The sequence below is a fragment of the Cinclus cinclus genome, chromosome 1 (assembly GCF_963662255.1).
Source record: "Cinclus cinclus chromosome 1, bCinCin1.1, whole genome shotgun sequence".
Classification (NCBI taxonomy): Eukaryota; Metazoa; Chordata; class Aves; order Passeriformes; family Cinclidae; genus Cinclus; species Cinclus cinclus.
In genome coordinates this window covers 112,347,325-112,368,131 of record NC_085046.1, presented here as the reverse complement: position 1 = coordinate 112,368,131, position 20,807 = coordinate 112,347,325, and the positions used below count along the sequence as shown (strand labels likewise).

Below are 20,807 nucleotides of genomic sequence, written 5' to 3'. Positions count from 1 at the left end.
AGGTAGCAGTAGGGATTTAAGGAGAAATTATCCCTCTTGGTGCTCATAGGCCATGATCCAGTGGGGATGATAGAACATTAAACATAACTGAGACAGTTATTTTGAATTAAAAGTGGTATTTCACACTTAGAATAATTCGGCTGCAGCCTATTTGATTTATTGAATCCAGCTATCTGCTATTTTGGGAAGCACATCCAATAATATTGTTCAAAAGCTTTTTCAAATAAATGGAATGTGTCGAGATAATGTAAGATTTCTCTTGCCTGTTTATCAGTTATTAGAGATAAATAAGTGCTCCTTTATTATTGAAGAAAGGTACAAATCACACCTTTTATGTTACTATTTATATTATAGTACGTACAGATTCTTCCATACTGTTTATAACTGTGTTCCTCAAGTTACTGCCTCAGTGCTCAGATAAATTCTATAAATCCAACTGAAGTTGTCTCACATTTGTCATTTATTTTCATGATATCCACCTGAAGGTCTCTGCAATAGCAATAAATCTGAAAACTACTTAAAAAATGCCTTCCATAATTCTCTTGCAATTACATGAATGAGGTGTAGATCAGTGTATACGACCACCAGTGAGAATAGAATTTGACTCCAGTCGCTGTAAAAAAGCAGCACATCAAATTAAATATTTTTAGAAATCCAAACAAAAGATGAACAATGAGAAATTTTGAATACTTCAAATCTATTTGCATCTGTAGTGTGCAGGTGTCAATCCTTCGAACAAGTTTTATGGGGACATATAAACATAGATCTACAGAGCAAAACTAAGCATGCAGAACTAGGAAAGCTGTATGTCTTTGCTCCTTGTATGGTTTTAATGGGCTTATTTTCACATTTTACCACCGTTTGTAGCTGTCCTTTTCTGTTTTGGGCTTTTTTGTGAGTTTTAGGAATCCCATTGTACAATAATTTGTGCATTTTTTTTCAAATGCCCAGTATTTGCAATACTGCAGCTTCAGTAGAACCAAACTGATTGCAATTATGCTCCTGAATGCCCTGTGGGTATCAATCCCCCTGGTTTTAAGGGAGCAGCTGATGAAGATAATACTTACAAGGGTGAATAAGAGAGATGGGACATACGTGAATAGACATTCTGGGATAAGAGTGAATGGTTTACTCTAGAGTGAAGAGAGGACAAAAATAGAAATCCTGACTAAATGCCAGACTGTGATTTTGAAAGTTAGTGCTTCCTTTTACACCCATCTTTAGCAGAGTTAATAACAACACTGATTTTGTTTTAGTGTAATACTCTTGACAATGGTGGCTGACTTGGTAAACTTCATCCACCATTATGAAAGCAGACCCTGGCAAGCTTTCTCTTTGGGGTCATTCCGTTGTACTTCTAAACTGCCTGATGTCACAGCCTACTTCATTAGTCAAGTTTCTGGTGAGTGTTCCAGAATAAAACCTTAAAATTTTATATATAAAAGACCAGATATTGCATTCATAACTAAACTTGGGGGAATTTGAAGATATATCAATTAATCTGCATTTAAGAGGAGTATTATTTGCCATGTTCACATCAGAAAAATATTCCTGGAATGAATACCAAGGCAAGTAAATGTTAAGCCACTGGTTTTAGGTATCCTTAGGAGCACTATTTCCAGTCTGGACAAATAATAAACATGGAAACATTTATTAGACATGGTAGCAGAATTAGCATTTTAAAACTTCACTAATGTGGTACAATAATATATCACAATGTGCCTTCCAATTTTCTGTATAAATAAAGTTGTAATGCCAAACAAAAATTTTATGGGCATCAAATAAATCCAAAGAGATTAGAATAGTGTTTATGTCTACTCTTTGAGAGCATAAACTGACCAAGCCATTAACTATGAACTCTTAATTGCACTCTATGTGTAACCCTTAAGCTCTGGAGTATACTTTGTGCTGTGGGAGCTGAAAGGGCTTCCATTAGGCAGGGTAAGGGAAGCCTGGTGAACTCTGCTCTCAGAGCAAGAAGGTATGCATGACTACTTTCAGCATATTCTACATTCAGTAGATGGCAGTGGTATGCAGTGATATATTAATTCCCAATTTTCTCTCAGGCAGACGCTCTTACATTTATGAATCCAAGCATTATTGATTTTGGGATTTATCTGGGGCTTTTTCTTCCCCAGAAAACACTGAGATACTAGATAGTTCTTCACTTGCTAGAGTAGAAAGTAGAAAATGAAAAAAAAATTCCCAAGTTATTGTAATCTTCATTACACAGCCCTTGGAGGAATCTGGTAGAGTTTTGAATTTCAAGCAGCAATATTACATCCAAAAAGGAATGTGTCTATTTGGAGCATTAACTCATTTTCCATCTATGCTCAGTATGTACACACCAAAGTCTCACAACAAAAATATTCACTAAGTGGGAACTGTGTGTGTTACTTAACAGGAGTAGTAACACAGTGACTTCTTAGAACACTACCCACAGAAATAGATATTTTCCCTTGTCTAAAGGAATGAACTGCAGATCCAGTGAGGGAAAGAAGGGTATGTGACTTAGGGTGGGGGTTTCTAAACAAATTACTAAGACAATTGGAAATTATTGTAAAACTTTTGATTGCAGAAAACAGGAAGAAAAAGAACAATACAAAAGCAGAAATGCAGTTTACGTAGTAGAAATTGCAAATGAGTAGTCCAAGAGAATTAAAATGCATCATTTAAGTAGTTATTTTCTCGAACGGCAGTTATTTCTAACACAAATAATATAAAATGTTTAATGACTTATGATTGATAATGGTGGAAGGAGCTGCTTGTTGCAAAAAGGTGAGGTTTTTTTGCCTTCTCTGTGGGAGACTGCAATAGGAAAAGCATTACATCTTTTAGTCTGTGAACTGAGTTGTAATACAACCAAAAATTCATCCTAAGGATTTTGAGCACTCTTAAGGACCTCAGAATCAATTGGTGGTCCCTTAGCAGGGAATAAAAATATCACACATTTTCAGCAAAGTGCATACTCTATTTCCCTGCTGTTTGAGACATCATATGAGGAACCAGAGAAACATTTCAATCTATACTGATATGTCTACTATGTACAGAAAAAAAAAGGAATATCATTGTGGTAGCAATGGCACAGCAGGATAGAAAATAGTGCATTTCCAGCCTAGCCAAAGCTGCTGGATGTCCCCAGCTTTTCAGGTAAAGACTTTATCCAGACCTGGGCCCAGAAGTAAGAGTTTTGTGTAATCTGGTCATAGCTGAAGTGTAATAATGAAAGGAGGAAATTAAGACCTTTTCATTGTTTGGGATACTGAGGAAAGAAGTATAGGCTAATTGATTCAACCATGCTTAATGTCCCCTGCTGCTGAGGGCTATGTTGGGAGCAGCACTGTGAAACCTCAGTGTGGAAAGTGCCCAGCCAGGGACTGGGATCGATTCCCTGTCACAGCTGTCCACAGCAGTGACCTCATATTTCTGTCCACCTCTAGCAGTTTTACCCAGTCAGAGCTCTAAGCAGACACTTCATGCCCTATTTATTCACGGGGCATTTTATCCCTGATTCACAAGTTTACTCCACATCACACTGAAATCTTATACAATGAGCATTAACAATTTTTTCTGCACTAGGATGCCTTATCTTTGCGCTTTGAACTGTTTTGATCAAAATTATTATTATTTTTTTTTTAAACTGAGGCAGTACATCTATTTCTAAAAGTTGTAGGAATAGTTATGTGTAACTTTTTCTTGTCTCCCCTGCCCCTGCTGTTCTTGGGCAGGGGAATGTTACAAGGAATGTAAGCGCTGGCCTTTCAGGCACTTAGCTTTTCTGCTTCTTACAGGGACCTATATTTTCCAGCCAGCGTAAAAAGACCGGGAAAGCAGCTCAGACTTTTTCCACAGGCTTCATTATCTTCTGCGAAGGGAGGTCAGGCTGCAGTCCAAAAATGGGGGATCATGCATGTAATTTTATAGGGTTTGGGGGGGGAATCAGAGGTAAACCAATAGAAAACAGGGTTAACACATTTTAACCAAGTACATTATCTTTCTTTGTTTGGGTCAACAAATTATAAAGAATCAAACCTAACCAATAATATTCTAAAAAGATAAGAGGAAGAGCTTACATTTTTTTTCTAGCATGAGTCATTTTAAGCAAGTAGTTTTTCTTATCTCAGAGAAAGTGCCAAGGGGGCCTCACAGGGGTATCTGCAGAGGGATTCGTCTCCTCTACAGTTATGTATGTAGATTAAATGCGGAGAAAGGATATTTTCGGACATTAAGGTTTTCAGGGTCTTTTATTTTATTTTTTTTTTTCTGAGCACTGTATTTCTAGGGCTTCATTTATATTTGGGACAATCATGCTGAAGAGACTTTCATCCTAGCATTGCCATGTCATTCTATCCACTCATCTTCCTAGCATAACACTTGGTTATTATAACTTGTTCCAGTTGAATTTCATCTCTGTTGCTTCAATTTTTGTGGGAACTTATAAAATTCTTTAGAAATTTACATTTGAAAGATTTTATTATCACTTTTATCACCAAACATTTTGTTTTCTCTGCTAACCAAACCATCTTGACATTGTTGAAAGTATGCAAACCTCCTCCTAGTAATGTTTCACCTTGCATTCTTGCAGTAGGCAGGAGTTGCCATCTTTAGGCAAGGTGGAGAATTTGTAGTAAAGAAAAGCTCCCTCCAAATAAATGTGACTTGTTTGTGTAAGTACTCAAGACAGTTTTACTGACAGTGCTCCAATATTTTTGGGAGCATGATATTTCAACTATTGCAAGATTTATTTGCATACTATGAACCAATATAGCCCTTGTATAAATTGAAACTTAGGGGAGCCTTGTCCTTTAGAATGTCCCATTTATTTAAAACTGCTAAAATGTACTGTGTTGTAAACAGTTTCATGACGTGAAATATTCTTTCTAAAAAACAAAACAAAACAAAACAAAACAAAACAAAATGCCCAAACCCACATGCTATTTTCATGCCAAAATGTTTTGGAAGCTTGCATCTGGGTTTATAGCAGAAGAGTCAGCTGCATCTTACTGCTGACAGCTTTCTTCTGCCATTTCACAGATAGAAAGAGGAAAATGCTCAAATGTAGTGGGTTTGCTCTGGCTGGATGACAGACACCCACCAATGCCACTCTATCACTCCCCTCTGCAACTAGTCAGAGGAGAGAAAATATAATGAAGGCTCATGACTTGAGATTAGGACCAGGAGAGATCAGTCACCAGATATTGTTATGGGCAAAACGGGCTGGAATTAGAGATACTAATTAAATTTACTACTTACAAAATCAGAGCAGGATAATGAGAAGTAATATAAGACCTTAAAAACACATTCTCCCAGCCCTGACTTCTCAGCTCTACCTCCTCCCCCTCAGTGGCAAAGGGAGACAGGGAATGGATATTGGGTCTGTTCATTGCATGTTGTTTCTGCTGCTGTTCCAGCATGGTATCCCTCCCACGGGAGAAAATCCTTCATGAACTTCTCCAGCTGGAGCCTGTCCCATGGGGAACAGTCCTCCACAGACTGTGGCTGTGTGGGCCACTCTTTCATGGGGTTCAGTCCTTCAAGGACAGGCTGCTGCAGTGTGGATCCACATGGGGTCACAAGTTTCCTGCCAGGAAACCTGCTCCAGCATGGGCTTCTCTCTCCATGGGTCTGCAGACCCCTGCCAGGACTCTGCTCCATCATGGACCTCCCACAGGTTCACAGCTCCCTCGCAGGCATCCACCTGCTCTGGTGTGGGGCTCCTCCATGGGCTGCAGGTGGATCTCTGCATCCCCCTGGACCTTTGTGGACTGCAGGGACGCAGCTGCCTCACCTTGGTCTGCACCACAGGCTGTAAGGGAATCTCAGCTCCAACAAAACGGAGCATGTCTTCCCCTTCCTCTTCCTCCTCCACTGACCTTGGTGTCTGCAGAGTTGTTCCTCTCAATGTTCTCAATCTGCTCTTCTCTTCTTGTAGTTACATCTGCACAATAATTTATTTGTATTTTTTTCCTAAATATGTTATCACAAAAGTGTTAGCACCATTTTTGATTGGCCCAGCCTTGACCAGTGGAACACTTTTGCTTCCTGATTGACATTAATTCTCTGAATAAACTAAAAATATACAAAAGTTGTCTGTTGGGAGCATAAAAAATTTGAAATCTTGGGGTTTTTTTCTGCCTGAGGATGTGGAGGTTTTATGTTCCAAGTCAACAAACTGTTGTGTGGAGTTGGCTTATTTCAGGGCCGTGATCACAGTTCTTTATATTCCATTGGGACATGAATGTTCCTGGCTCAGTTGTGGTGACATGATACTGGAGACCATGCAAACACAGGGTAAAAATCAGCACTTGCTGTCACAACTTTGCAGTCTGAACAGATAAAACACAGAAACTGAAGGCACAGAATGATGAAAAGACCCATTGAAGGTGGAGCAACTATGTCTTAAGTTGCAAGCTGAGGGCAAACCCGAGACCAAGCTGTAGTTTATTTAATCTCCTAACTTTTTGTAATTTCACCCAAATTACTGAAAAATTAAACATTCCTGTCAGCTGCTGGGTGCTGAATAGCAACTGAAAGAGTAATCTTCTGGGGAATTGGCTTTGCAACAGTGGCTAAATCAACTTTGTAAAGTTTATAACAAAATTTGAGAGAGGAGAGCTGGATCAGTAAGCAGCACTTTACTGATTCCTAGCTCACACTGGCTAGTTCTCGCCATCATCACATTTATCCCAGCTGAGATAAAACTCAAGCAGATCTAGTCACCTCTTACCTAAAGCCATGAAATCTCTGAAATGTAACAGCTTGATAAAATAAACAGTATATATTGATTTAGAACCAACTTTACATTACAAACGTAACCATTCTGTCTGTGAAGCAGAGCCCTCTAAATTTGTCTTGTCCCTAGAGTTCACCATAAATATTTCTGCTATTTTAGACAGAAGAGCCAGTAGCAAATCCATCTTATCACCACATAATAGTTGCCCATGTCCAGTGATGTCTGTGGAAGGATGGACAATATTTTGCCCCAGATGAGTAAATATGTAAGGATGTACATAGAGGTCCTGATGTAAATAAGAAATAAATCCTTGAACTAAGGTTATTTATGATTATAAACTGAGATTATGCTCAGAACCAATACAGGGTCAATAGCTCAAGTGCCTTTTAACTCAGATGTACTCTGTGGTGAGCAGTGCAGACTTTGTAAGCCTGGGCCCAAGAGCGCCACAGTCTAAATATTCTTCCAGTTGATTAAAACCAATGTTACTATATCCCATTGAATATACACTGGCTGTGTTTTAATAGTTTGTGTACTGTAGTCTTGAGGCAAGAATGGATTGAGTAAACTTTCTCCACTCAGTATTTCCTGGTCATTTGGGTTTCACACTTAAAACATTTAATTTTTTCATTTTCCTGTTTCTTTTTTTAGTTTTGCACAGTGAGACCCTGAAGTGTGTTGAATTTACTAATACTTTGCCAATCTATTTTATTATATCAACACTTCTGCTTTTATTTTGTGAAATTAGTATGTCAAAGAAATTCAACTGTCATTGTGAAGATATGAGCCTTTGTTGTGAAAATGGACACCTTAATAAGTGATAGATAACACATGAAATATGACTGGAGCAACTAAGAACTTGTTAGAACCCAGAAAAACCTAGTTCAGGGACTTTTTCATGGTGATATTTTTCTGCTTTATAGAAGAGCTAGTTAGAAGTATGTATGAACTTGATAGCCTGCCTCTGGCTGCAGTGTGATCAGGAGTCAGTGACACATATTCTATTCAAAGAATATGTTCATTAGTTTGAAATGCTAAGTCCTTTGAGACCTCAGACTCGCAGTTGTGTACAGACAGAAGGGCTGCTGGAATAAGGAAGAAAATGACTGTGCTCGTATTGGGCAATTCATAGCTCGGGGGGAGTCTCCTTTGCCATTAGAGCCAGAAGCGTTCCAGTAACCTGCGCTGCCCGTGATTCTCATACAAATGAGCTTAGGTTGTCTTTGTGCGGGGCTGGGGGCTCACTGACTGTGTTTTACCCGGCACATGCACTGTGCTGTTAAGCGAAGGAGCGCTGAAGGAAGCTGAGCCGTGGGCACATGTTGAAAAGCTGGTCGCTGCCCGGAGGGACAGCAGCCGCAGCGGGGGGAGCAGAGGCACGCCGGCAATGTCACATTCGGCTGCTTCTCAACACACAGCTGACCTACATTTCCCTGCTGGGGCAGGCGAGGCTGGGCTGGGGGCAACCCCGGGCCGATGTGTGTTACTGGTGGAAAGCAGAGCATGCAGTGTTCCTTCTCAGGGTTACCATCTCAGCTACCAGCTGCAATTTTATACTGGAGATGAATAACTCCTTGACAGAGCATCAATCTGTCCTCCTGGTTCTCCTCCTGGGTGTTAAGGGATGGGGTTTTGGCTGTTTACAGACTTTTCCTAAAGAGTTTTATGGGGCAAATAGAGAATTTTATGGGGCAAAAAAGCAGCTGCTGTTCCCATAGGAAATTCCATGTGCTTTGCAAGTGTCTGTATCTAAATTTTCTTTGTCTGAGCAAGAATGTCCTAACCCACCCTTCACCAGGCTGTGGTTATTCATCAGTACTTGTCCACTTGAGGCATCTCATTCAAAACTCACACCAATTGTTTCCCTATTCTTACCATTTTATATTCTTCACTCCGTCTAGTTTTAAGCTACCTGACATTTCTTATTAAATTTTTAAGTTTATTGAAGAAGGGGTGGCATTTCTTCTGCAATAAGAAAAGAAAATAGTTAAAACTGGTATTTAAAAGGAATCTTGAACAAAGTAGGTCTCCTAAGCTTGATGAGTTGCTGTAAGACTTGGGCATTTTATCTTAAAATCCCAGCCTAAAAATACACCCATATGACCTCTGAGAAACTGCCTAAAGCCAGTGGTAAGAATTTATCTTGGCAGATAACCAACATCTTCCTATAGCATGAAAGGAAACTAGCTCTCTTCTGAGCTAAATGTTAATTCAGATTGGGAATTGAAAAAAAAAAAAGTAGGAGAATACAAAGATTTAAAACTACTTTGGATGTAAAAAAATATTTTTATTGAATAAATATATTTAACTACAGGTCCTAATGCTGCAAGTTAGTCATGTTCCTTCTCTAAGTGCCAGGGAATGTTCTTTGAATTTGACATAACAGGCAGCTTGTTGCTGTCTCCAGTAATAACCGCAGGTACCCAAAAATTTTGTAATGGGTTTTTTCAGTGAAAAAAATCATGAGACGGGGGGAGGTGTAGTGGTTCTGAGGATATTTACTTGCATCAAAAGTTTCTGCTGTCAGCCAGAGGCAGCATCCCATTGAAAAAAAAAAAAAAAAAAGAAAAAAACAAAGGAAACATGAACTTTATCTTTTTGTGTTAATTCCATTTTCTGTTCTTTGTGATTCTTTTGTATGTTCTTAGGCTTCCACTCTCTTGTACCTTCTGGGGAAAGAAATGTCATAAATGGAAAGTGAATATTTTAAAATTCACAGCATTTTTCACAGGAGACGAAGACAACCTTTCTTTTACTAATATTGCAATGAAACATTGTGAAAAATTTGTAGGAGACTTTTCAGTTGCTTGATATTTCAAAACACACAAAGTGATATTTATTTGGTATTTATGTAAGTATTTTACGTATTTTCTTCAGGTACTTATGTACTTCTAAGTATGATAATGTATTTATATTATTTGCAGTATTTCCATACTTACAGACCCACTCAGACCTAAGATGTGCAAAATTTAGTGTCAGAAAATGATTGTGTATTGTGGGATGACCATTTAATATTCATCTGGGAATTACCTGAAATAGTTCACAATGTTTACATGCCCACACTCCACAATTATGAAAATTAATTCTATACTAAATTTGGGAAGGTGTTTAGTCTCTGGACATCAGACATCTTGGCATATTATGCTTTCAGAGGTTTTACTGTAATTCCTAGGCTACATAAATATAACTTTTTTTTCTTCTCTCCTCAGAAATTTTTCCAAGAGATTCCAGTCTAAAAGACAAGTTCATAAAACATTTTACAGGTAAGGCAGCTGTTTGTGTTTTGTCACATGTGCATATTCTAAGTAGCTACAAATGTCACACCACTAATTTTTTTGAGGCTCAACACCAAATTAACATTTCTGAAGTTAAATGTGCATATTTTAGAACTAGAATTTTTTTAAGAACTCTAGTTTCATTGAATAATCAACTGAACTATCTGCTCTAAAATAACTTTCAAAATGTGGTAAGCTAAGGCATTATTTAAAAGTCATTGTTTAACTTTTTATCCTCCTATTGTGCTTTCCATATTTATTTTCACATTCAGTAATTTTTAGAACTTTTCATTGGACTGCACATATCTTTAAGAAACAGACCTTTGTGGCCAAGAAAGTTTTCACCAAACCAAGGAAGATTTTTTGCATTGGTCTCATGATGTCTATGCGTGGATACTTATTTTAATAGTGGAAACAGATAGAACATGGAAGGATTAAATTAGCGTAAAGAAAAATAAAAATAACTTTCTGTTTCAAATATGAAAATTTATGATGCTTACAGCCAATTACTTGAAAACTGAGGTGAAGTTGCATAATGCACTTAACTTTGGGACTGTATTGTAACTACTGAGAAAAATATTGTACCCTCTGAATATGTGCAACACAAAGTGCCAGTGACAAGGTGCTTGCACTGATTCTTTGCTCTCCAGTTCCAGCTTTCTGTCACTCAGAAAAGTGAAGGTTTCAAAGCATGACACTGCAAATCTCTTGGTGATTTTCAAGGTTATTTTAAGTATTGAAACTAAAAACTAGAGAAACGGTTGGCCGATGGAGCATGAAACAGAGAACTGGAAATAATTATGCATTTCCTCTTTGCTGGAAATTTCAGGCAGTGTTTGATGAGAAAGTTGTCTCTTTCACATGGGGGAAGTGCACTCAAACCTTTGGGATAAGCACAGCTTTAAGGATCTTTCTGCCAATGGCTCATTTCAACCCAACAGAATCTACAGGAAATGTGCCAGAGCCAGCTGGCCCTTCACCCTAGCAGCAAACAGGAGTAATTGTGAACCTGACTGTTTTCAGTCCATGTGAGAAAGAAATTAACACAGAGCTTCAAACTATGCTATGCTATGTAACACAGCAACACTGAATTTTCCTCTCCTGGGAAGGAAAGGCAAGAAAGATTTGTTTATGTTAGTACTTAATCAATTTCCTTTTCATTTTTAGTTTTGGAAACTCCTCAGCTACCATAAAAAGCTCAACATAAGAATCTGGGGAAGCTAAGTAATGAATACAGAATGAGTTTTATTACTCAAAACCAGGGAAAAACAACCATGAGTTTTACAGAAGGTATTTTGAGTGTGGTAAATCATAGATAAGAAAAAGAGAAAAAAAAAGCTTGAAGGCCAGTCACTGGAGCCATTCATTAAATTAATACTCCTTTTCTGCATGAATAGTTGCCATCAAAATTGCTGAAATTACTGGAGTAAGATTAGCTGGAATGAACAAGGAAAGCAGGATCATTCCAAAATACTGGAAGTTTATTTGTTGGCTCAGAATTTCTGCCTACAGTTTCTTTCTTTCTTCTTTCTTCTTTCTTCTTTCTTCTTTCTTTTTCTTTTTCTTTTTCTTTTTCTTTTTCTTTTTCTTTTTCTTTTTCTTTTTCTTTTCTTTATCTATCATCTATCTCTCTATCTATCTTTTTCTCTCTTTCTCTTTTGCTTTCTCTCGCTTTCTCTCTCTTTCTCTGTCTGTCTCTCTTTTCCTCTCTTTCTTTCACTTTTTTTTAAAAAGATATCTTAAGATCTTCAGTGTTTGAGTTTTCTACCTATTGCTGATTTTGATTTTATTTTATTTTTCATGGCTTTATTAGATCCTGTAATCCATAAGCATTTGCTTAAAATACAGTGGAACTTTGAGCTTTGTTATTCTGTTCCAATCATAATCTTCTAGCAGAATCTTCATTAATTAAACTGTTTGATTATAGTCCTTACCAGTTCAAGAATTAGGACATCCTAAACTAAGGAAGTTGTGGGGAAAAAAAGAGAGAAGCTGAAATCAACATTATCTTTATAGTCCATTATCTTTATAGTTTCAGGGTTAAGAAAATTATTGCATACTTCTCATATGCCAGGAATAATAGACACATTTTAAAGCCAAATAAGAACCATATGTAACAGTCCTTGACTGTAGGAAAAATCATAAATAATCTTGTGAGTCATAAAGCAATCTATCAATTTAGCTTGGAAAGCCAGCTGACACAGAGTGTTTTGTAAGGCACAAATAAAATTAACAGGCTTTTTTTTTGATGACAAGGAAGAGTGCTAGAAAACCATACATTATCTGAAGGGACATGGAATTTATTGAGTGACAAAAGCCAGTGTTGTTTCCATATATGCTGGATAATTTCAAATTACATATTTCTCCTTGAGCCTAATTACTCACTCAGCTATAAAAAAAAAATGCAACCGTATTCCAGTTCAGACTTGCAAAGGCTGCTCTTCCAGTTCGTTGAAAAATCTTATTTGTGGCTGATAAAATTTACTGAAAACCATGTATTACTGTAAAATATATCTAACCTTCAAGTACGTTTACAGCCATAGAGAGGAAACTTCTCTGGAGCTCATGGCAGTGTGGCTTCACTATCCAGAGAAAATTAGCTTGATATATTTTACCAGGCTCATAAAATATCTTTCAAGTTACAAAACAAATAATTTTTTCCCAGAAATGCTTCCTGTCTTCCTCTGAAAGGAAAGTTGGCCAACAAAGTCTTCTTCATGTAGATAATTTTGTAGCATTGCTTGAAACAAGCTATTCTTATTCAAGGCTCCTGCTTGTACTAAATTTAGATTTATATTTAGTCTTATTCATTTAATGTCAGTTTATGTCAATGTTTTCTGTCCAAACCACAGGATACTTCTCCCCAGCTGTCAGTGACAGTCTTGCTAAGCAGATTATGTGATGCAAATGTTACAGTTTGCTCTCCTTTTCAACTTGAATGTCACCAGTAATACTTTTCTGGGACCATCAATGATTTTGGAAGGGGTCTTTGGTAACTTGTCACAGTTGAGCCATGTTTTTATAGATAAATAGAACTGTAGGATGGTTTGGGTTGTAAGGAACCTTAAAGCTCATCTAGTTCCAACCCCTTGGCCACGAGCAGTGACACCTTTTTTATTAAATACTAATATAAACAAATAGCACAGTATAGCCAGAGAAGAGAGCAGCACACTATACCCTGGACATGCAGGGATTTGCCTTGCCAAAGATGAAACACAGCCTGTGTTCTGCACACCTGTGTGCTTTTCTACTAGGATTACTTTAATAGGAGATCAAGTTCCTAGATGTTATTCAGCTGTCATTTATTTTTCCCTTAACACCCACACTGTATATTAAGAATCTTATAAACCATCTATGTGCAAATTAAAATAATTAGTACATGAAAATGCTTCATCTTTCCAGGGGATGGAAACTTATATTTGCTTTAAAAAGTTGTTTTCATTTATCTTTACAAACAGTGTCCTCAGCCCAGGTGGATTATTCCTTCTATATTAGACTACAGACATCTATTGAATAAACTAAAATCTATTGTAATTGTCATGCTATTTTTCACCATATAAGAAATTTTACTGCTAATTTTGAATTACTGGAATTTCAAGGCTAAACCAGCCCATCATTTTAATGTGCCATTGTTCTGTTTTTTTATATCATGAGCATAAAGACACTGCAACAGAATTTCTTTCTAATATTTTACTAGCATTATTACACTTGTGTTGCATCATAGCTGTTTAAGGTACAGTAAGAGACTAAATGCAATTTTAGCCAAGAAGAAATGAACTTCATGCTGTGTGCTGTTGTCATTCATTGAAGCTGCAGAGCAGACACTGAGAGCTTGTTATTAACTCCTCCTTACTTTCAAACAGGGCCAGTCACATTTTCCTCAGAGTGTAGCAAGCACTTTCATCGACTGTATCACAACACAAGGGACTGCTCAACACCAACCTGTAAGTAGCAAAGCACCTTTTAATGCTATCTGTGATGCTTGTTTGAAAGCAACACACTTCTCCTATTAAGTCTTTGATGTCCTGGTTCTTTTTTAACAGCTGCTCTTTAGCACTACATTACAAAACATAACCAAGGCATTACAAAGCATAACCAAGGCATTACAAAACATATCCAAGGTCTTCTAAGAGATAAAAATTTTCTGTTAATGCACTTGCTGTCAGTAGAACATTGTGGAGTTCCTTCAAAGTGATGCTGAAATAAATGAAATTAAAACTACACTAAAAAAAATCAGGAGGTCATGCATAAGAGGGCAGATGTGAAGCCATATTTTCCTTCCTGCCCTCTTTAGTTTTACTTGTGCAAGATAAAATCTGAACCATTCTTTACCTTCTATTAATGCTTAATAGTAGGGTTATATCTTTAGGGTTTAGTATATTTTAGCTCGTGAGTATAATTTTCTATTATATACCCATTGTTAAACAACATAATTTGATTCATCTTTCTGTAACTGATACTTTCAGTTCTCATCAAACAACCTTCTTCTCTGAGATTGCAGTTTTGCTTTAACACAGCCTGCATATAATTTTGTCAGACACTAAAAAATAGAAGAGTTCTTGGATAAAATGGATAAAAAAACAAATAAAAACCCCAAATCAAAATGGAAATTCCTTAAATAGAAGTTACTTCAGCATTCTCTATTGCAATGGACAAGCCAATTAAAATCAATGAAAATAAGCACTGCATTTTATTTAACTAGAAAAGGTGAATTTCATTAGGGATGCATAAGCACATACTGTGGACAAAGTTTGTGCTTTGGAGGCTTTTCAGGATTTCACATGAAAAAACAATGACTGCATCACTTAGAAGCACTGCTTGTGAGCAGCAGAGATTCTCTCTCACCATAGCTTGGGAGCTCAGAGAATTTAGTGTTTGAAAGGGGATGGAGCAGCCCTCATCTCCTTTTGCTTATAAGCTTATGAGAAGCTGGAATGTAGGAATCCGTGCCTGATCCTAAAAAGATATACATATATATACAACTTTCTAAGCAGACAAAAGAGTAAGCAAAACATATTTCTATTACACGCTGTGCCACAAAAATACCATGTTGGATGTTGTATGCCTTGATAACCTGGATCCGGAGCATGTGAATATTATTTGGACTCTTAAGTGTTGCCCAAGTGTTTCACTTTATTTATAAGGAAACAAAGTAATATTATTTTTTTTTCTAATTAAGCTTTTCTTAAAGTTAAAAACAAGACTGTGATTTTGAATGGTGTGAACTTATTTTTTAGTCCAACTATCAAAGTAAAATGTAAAATAAGAGTGATTTAAGCCACAGCATATTTTTTGCATCAAGCAAACCCAAAGCAGACAATGGGCTACATTCACCTGAAATATGCTGTTCTGAAAAGGAGAGAAAAATCTTCAGATTTGTCTCCACTTTATCCATCACTCAGGCTGACCATAGCCAAGATCTTTCCCTGTGTCTTTAGAGAGGTTTGATATATTCTTTCAGGGACATTTTAGTCATCATGGGATGTCTGAGGATGAGTTATTTCCTCTCCTTCTGACAGGGTTATACACTGTACAAATATTTTCTGAGGAACTGAAACCCATATAGCAATCCCTTTCTTGCTGTTTGGCACAATTTATTTTAATTTTTATTAAAATACTTATCAAGCAAGAGAAGAAATTAGCACCTATGTATTTCTTGTTAGCAAATATCAGAAAAGATGGCAGTGATTCAGGGTCCAGTTGAACCAAATGTCATTTGAACCAAGTACACACGACAGAGGGATTGGAAGTGGGAGGTTAGTATCTTTAGTCTGTTGATCAGGAGATGTACTTAAACATGAAAAATGTGGAATTAAATCAATATTAATATTAAATGGAACAATAATATGTTTGAAACAGCCTGACTTCTGACTATGTTATAGTCTGATAGTTAGAATAGCCTCCCAGTTAATGAGTTAGATTCCTGGTCTTCCACATCCCAGTAAAAAGCTACCTGGTAGAAATTTAAATTCCTGCCATCACTTGTACTTTTCCTTTAGAGCACTGATTGAGCTAAGGTACAATCTAATATTGCATCTTTCACACATAATTTAATGAATTTCCATCAGATTATAGTTTCACAGTGTAGAGTGTCTGAAATTCAACTACAAACTTTAATTTTATGCAGTTTTTGAGGGTATCTGGAAACTAAGATTCATTATTACTGTGGGTAATTTTGTTTTATAGATTACAAAAGGTGTGCAAGATTGCTAACGAGATTAGCAATGAGCCCTTTGTGTACACAGTCCTAGGATGTTTGCTATGTAAGTATCATTTTCCCCACTCATGTTATTATTTGTTGAATGGTCTAGTGGTTTACTTCACACTTGTACCTTATTATCAGAGGTACATACAAAATTGTGATATTATCAGAGTGTATCAACATGCAGTTTTGTCTTTGCTGAACTGATTGGCTCCTCCTGGCAATGCATAAAAGCACAAATACCTCTGCCAGACCCCACTGTAATTTCCTAAAATTCATTTATGGCACTACAGTCCATGATTATGTACTGGGTGGCCTCTTACTGTTCAAAATTTCAAGAGAAGTCTGCTTGGTGAAAGAAAAATGCCCAATGACATCATCAGCACATTTATTTCAGGCCACTCTGCAGAGGACTATGTTGTTAATCCATGGAAGAAACAGAATTTCTTGTTCTCAGGTCTACCAATGCAATCTTCATAGATATCCTGACACTTCATTCATTTCTGGGAGCCCTTTTCATTCCCATACTGTCTCCTGAGAATTTCTGAAAACAACCTTCATGGTGATGGAAGGAAACTGAACATAAAGATGCAGAAAACTAATGGTTTCACTAAATAGTCTAAGGAAGAAACCAGAGGAAGAAATTAATTGTTTATGAATAGTATGTCAAATGTGTTAATTAAACAGCATTATCTTGGATAAAAATAACATCTCCAAGTGAGCTGTTTTCACCTGTTGTTTGAATATTAATAAGACAGTTATATTTTCAAAAGTTAATTTGAAAATACACACACTGGTTGTTATTAGTAACCACTAAAATGTATCAAATCAATGATTTTTATTTATTTAAATCTCTTTAAATATAGTTTCCTTTCACCACCTCCTCCTGACAAATACTGCAAGCTTGGAGCCTGGGGGAGTTGTGTATGTCACTTCTTCCTGCATTGAGACTTCAATTCATACTAATCAAGAATAAGAAAAGAAGAGTAGGATATGAGTCAGTGTTAGCTGATTTGATTTCTCAGTGGAGGTGGGATTCATTTTGGTGGCTGTGCTTTAAAGAATGTGGCAATGTTTCAGTTCTGACAAGAAATGACATAATTTCTTTCTCTTCCTCTCTTCTTAACTATTTCCAGTCCCTTTGGCCTCTTGATTTCCCGGTGTTGCAGATGGTTTTGAATATACCAGGGACAATGTAACTGAGACTGACTAGGCATCTCATTACTTTGCCTGTATCTCCTTTTCACGACTCAAGGCAGGAATCCCTTTCTGAATGCCTTATTAAAAATATAGATGTTTTTTTCTTTAGGGGGTGGGGGGTGGTGGGGATGGTACTTTAATTCCTGTTTGTTTTCTAGTGTTCGCTTTTAAATCTCAGGTTTCTCAAGCATCCACCGCTTTTACTTTCTGCAGTTTTACCTTTTTAGTCTCTGTTTTTCCTTTATCTTTAAAGATATCCATTATCCATTTATGCCTCTGGATTCACGTATCAGGGCTTTCAGAGAGATTTCTGGTGTTCCATTTTTTTTTTCTTTTTCTTTTAAGAGAATGAGTCAAAGATCTGCCTACATATCCACAGTACAGAAGCATCTATCTCATCCTATTTCCATCTTTAAAACACAAAAGGATCAAAAGTTGCTATGATTTACAAAGCCAGGTGTTTTAATTTGCCTGCCAGAAATACACTGAAAGACATGAAAAATAGGGAAGGAAGGTTTAAAATGATAAGCATTGCTAGCAGCTCATGTGCACTGCTTCACTTGAAGTTGTATCTAGGCTGGCTTTCTCTCTACTTTGTTAAAAATAGAGAAAACATTATGGGATAAAGTGGAGCCATGATCTGAGTGTTTCCCAGCTGTCTCTGTGCTCACCCCATTCCTCCACTAAGTACAGTGGATAGTTTCCATTATTAATAAGACACCTCAGATCTTCATGTTTACTGACATCCACTGATTCTTGAAATGCAAACATTCTCTTGAGAAGAGTCAAGAGATGGCAGGAGTTGCTCTCTCTTCTCTGTTAGCAGGGAGTGCAACAAAGGAGTTGCATACATTCATCCCTCAATGACATTGCATTTCTAACATGATTCTCTGATTGCTTCTACTTCATCTTTTGGCAGAAAGGATCTGTTTTCCTCACCACCCTCACACTAGTGTAGAGAGGACATGGCCATAGATCCTGTTGCCTGTAAGAAAGTTTGCCTTCACTTTAATATCTGACAGAATCTTGGAGATTCTTGGTTGCCTTGAAGAAGGAGGCTCTCTCACTTGAAGAACTGACAGCTATTTTAAGCCTTTTCCTGCCAGTACTAAAATAGGCTGCCTTTTCCTCATTAAAAAAAGAGCTGCAGTGCTATTATGCAAATATTTTCCTTCCTCGTCTGTAAATATCCGGGTATACAAAGAAGACGTGGTCTTTTTCTCTTCGAAATGAACTTTTGCTTGGGGAAAGCCAATCCTCTGCCTGAGGGACCCTGTGGCACAAGCCGTGGCGTGAAGTTTCAGCACCTTGGAGAGGCGCCGCACCCCGTGCAGCAGCTGGGGTGGCTCCGGGGCCGGGACACCGGGCACACGCTGCCCTTACAGCTCTTAGAGGTTTGGGTGGATTTGTTTTCATTTCCCGAATCAGATCCCTGGAAATGGAAGTACAACATCTGATGAAACCCAGAATGTAGAGCTGCACGTGACTGTGTGCGTGGGGAACTTCCCTGCAAGGTGCAGCAGCGCAGACCGCTATGTGTTAAACCTCTTGGCACTGATGCTGACGATTTGCCACGGTAAAACTCATTAGTGTTCACAGGAGGGAAGGACTCACTGGCATTTGAAGTTAATCTTATGATTTACACAATCCGCAGGAAACTGCGGTTTATGAACAGAGTTTTACTAAGTGGTCTGCTCCTCTGGTTTGAAACTAGTTGTAAAATAGCATATCCTTCTCTCTTGCAGACTTTCTACCAAGGACAGAATTCTGATTTGCCAAGAAAGTGCCTTGAAATCTTCAAAAACGGAGAAGACGTCTTTTATCTTTTTGATTTACAACGTTTTGTTATTAGATGCATTTTATTTTCATATATTTGTCTGACATTCCATATTTGTGTGAAGCATTATTTTATTTTGTAAATTTGTTGCCTATAGTTCAGACAAGCCAATTATTTAAATACATTGTATATGAAGAATACTAATGATATACTGATTAAATGTTATAACTGTATGCAGGGAGTTGGTAAAATTTTGCTGTTTCTCTTGTTCCGTTGTATTTACATTGTTCTGCTCAGGCTCTTACTCTCATTATTTGCACTAACTTGAAATGCAGAAGTCTGTGTAACTGAAATCTGAATAAGCTGTAAGTGGGGAAGTTTTACTTGCCATGGAAGATATTTTATATTATGAAGCTTTGTTAATATATACATATATATTATTGTGCATCAGAAAAAATTTGCTCAGAAATGCACCTTGCTTTCAGGAACATTTGTATGACTATTTTGGATTTTCATCAGTTACATTTGTACCGGCACTTATGGAAAGAGTTGCAAATAATGTAAATATAAAGACTGGAAAACTGCAATGCAGTTTTGGTGGAATAAAGAACATAAAAAGAAACTATTTTACAGGAGGAGTTATTTAAGTATATTAAGACATCACTTATTTAATATATATATATTAAATCTGCTGGTGAACATGAAATAATCTTCCACTGAGAACTTCAAACTTGTGGGTTTAGTATTTTACAGCAGTTCATTTTCACGAGGTAAATTTTATCCAATCATTTATTCTTCAGCTGAATAAGTGCAAACAAAAATGCATCAAGTACCTAGTGTGAACAACAGAAAACATCTACAAGTATGCAAAGAGGGCAATAAAGTCTAACAGAAGAAAAAATATTTTAAAGTATAATACCATAAATCCAAGGAGTATAATGAATTAATTTGGCTGGTGGTACATCAGTCTTAAATATTTGGGAAGACTCCAAGGCAGAGCTGCTACATATTTCTTTTATTTAAAATCAAGCTGTATTGGTCACATTTGCCATGCATTTTCTATCTCATCTCTTTTGTTGCAAGTTCATGTGATTGCTTTACAAAGAACCTAGTGTCTAGTGAGGGTTTTATTACCCAGAATAATTGACAACACACATTGATTACTGTGCTCAAATCACAGAACTGAGCAAAGTAATCCCTTCAGATTAAATATTACCTCTACCTTTTCCCTCAATGTAGGCTTCACAAGCCCTTTAACTTCTATGCCCTGCACCTTTCCCTCTACAAAATAGCAGGAAAACTTTGCCCTGGGATTCCTTATCAAATAGGAAAGAGCTGCCTTGTTATCTAGAGAGGTTTTCTTCCTTCTTTCCATATGTTCAGTGCATTACCCCACCAAAGCTGTGAAGTGTCCTCTGATGCCCTAAGCAGTCCAACCCCCAACTTTTAGAAGTACTTACTCCATTGATAGTCCCAGCTAGAAGGTTGTCCTGTGCTCTTTGTGTTTAATTGGATTGGTTTTCAAACTTTCTGTAGTCATGTTCTTTTGGTAAAAGCAAAGTTTTCAAGACTCCTTCTAATCCATGTTGAAAACTATATTCATAGTGAAAATCCCTGTGG

The 20,807-nt window shown here is 37.1% G+C and overlaps 1 protein-coding gene across 1 annotated transcript in view; it reads left to right on the top strand.

Moving 5' to 3' along the window:
• ALKAL1 (ALK and LTK ligand 1) overlaps positions 1-16,259 on the top strand; it is a 32,602-nt gene extending 16,343 nt beyond the window's left edge. Inside the window, exons 2-4 of the mRNA XM_062501656.1 lie at positions 9,943-9,996; positions 13,872-13,952; positions 16,195-16,259. Of these exons, the coding sequence (XP_062357640.1) occupies positions 9,943-9,996; positions 13,872-13,952; positions 16,195-16,259 (200 nt within the window). The remainder of the gene's footprint in view (positions 1-9,942; positions 9,997-13,871; positions 13,953-16,194) is intronic.
• Positions 16,260-20,807: the final 4,548 nt, after the last annotated feature.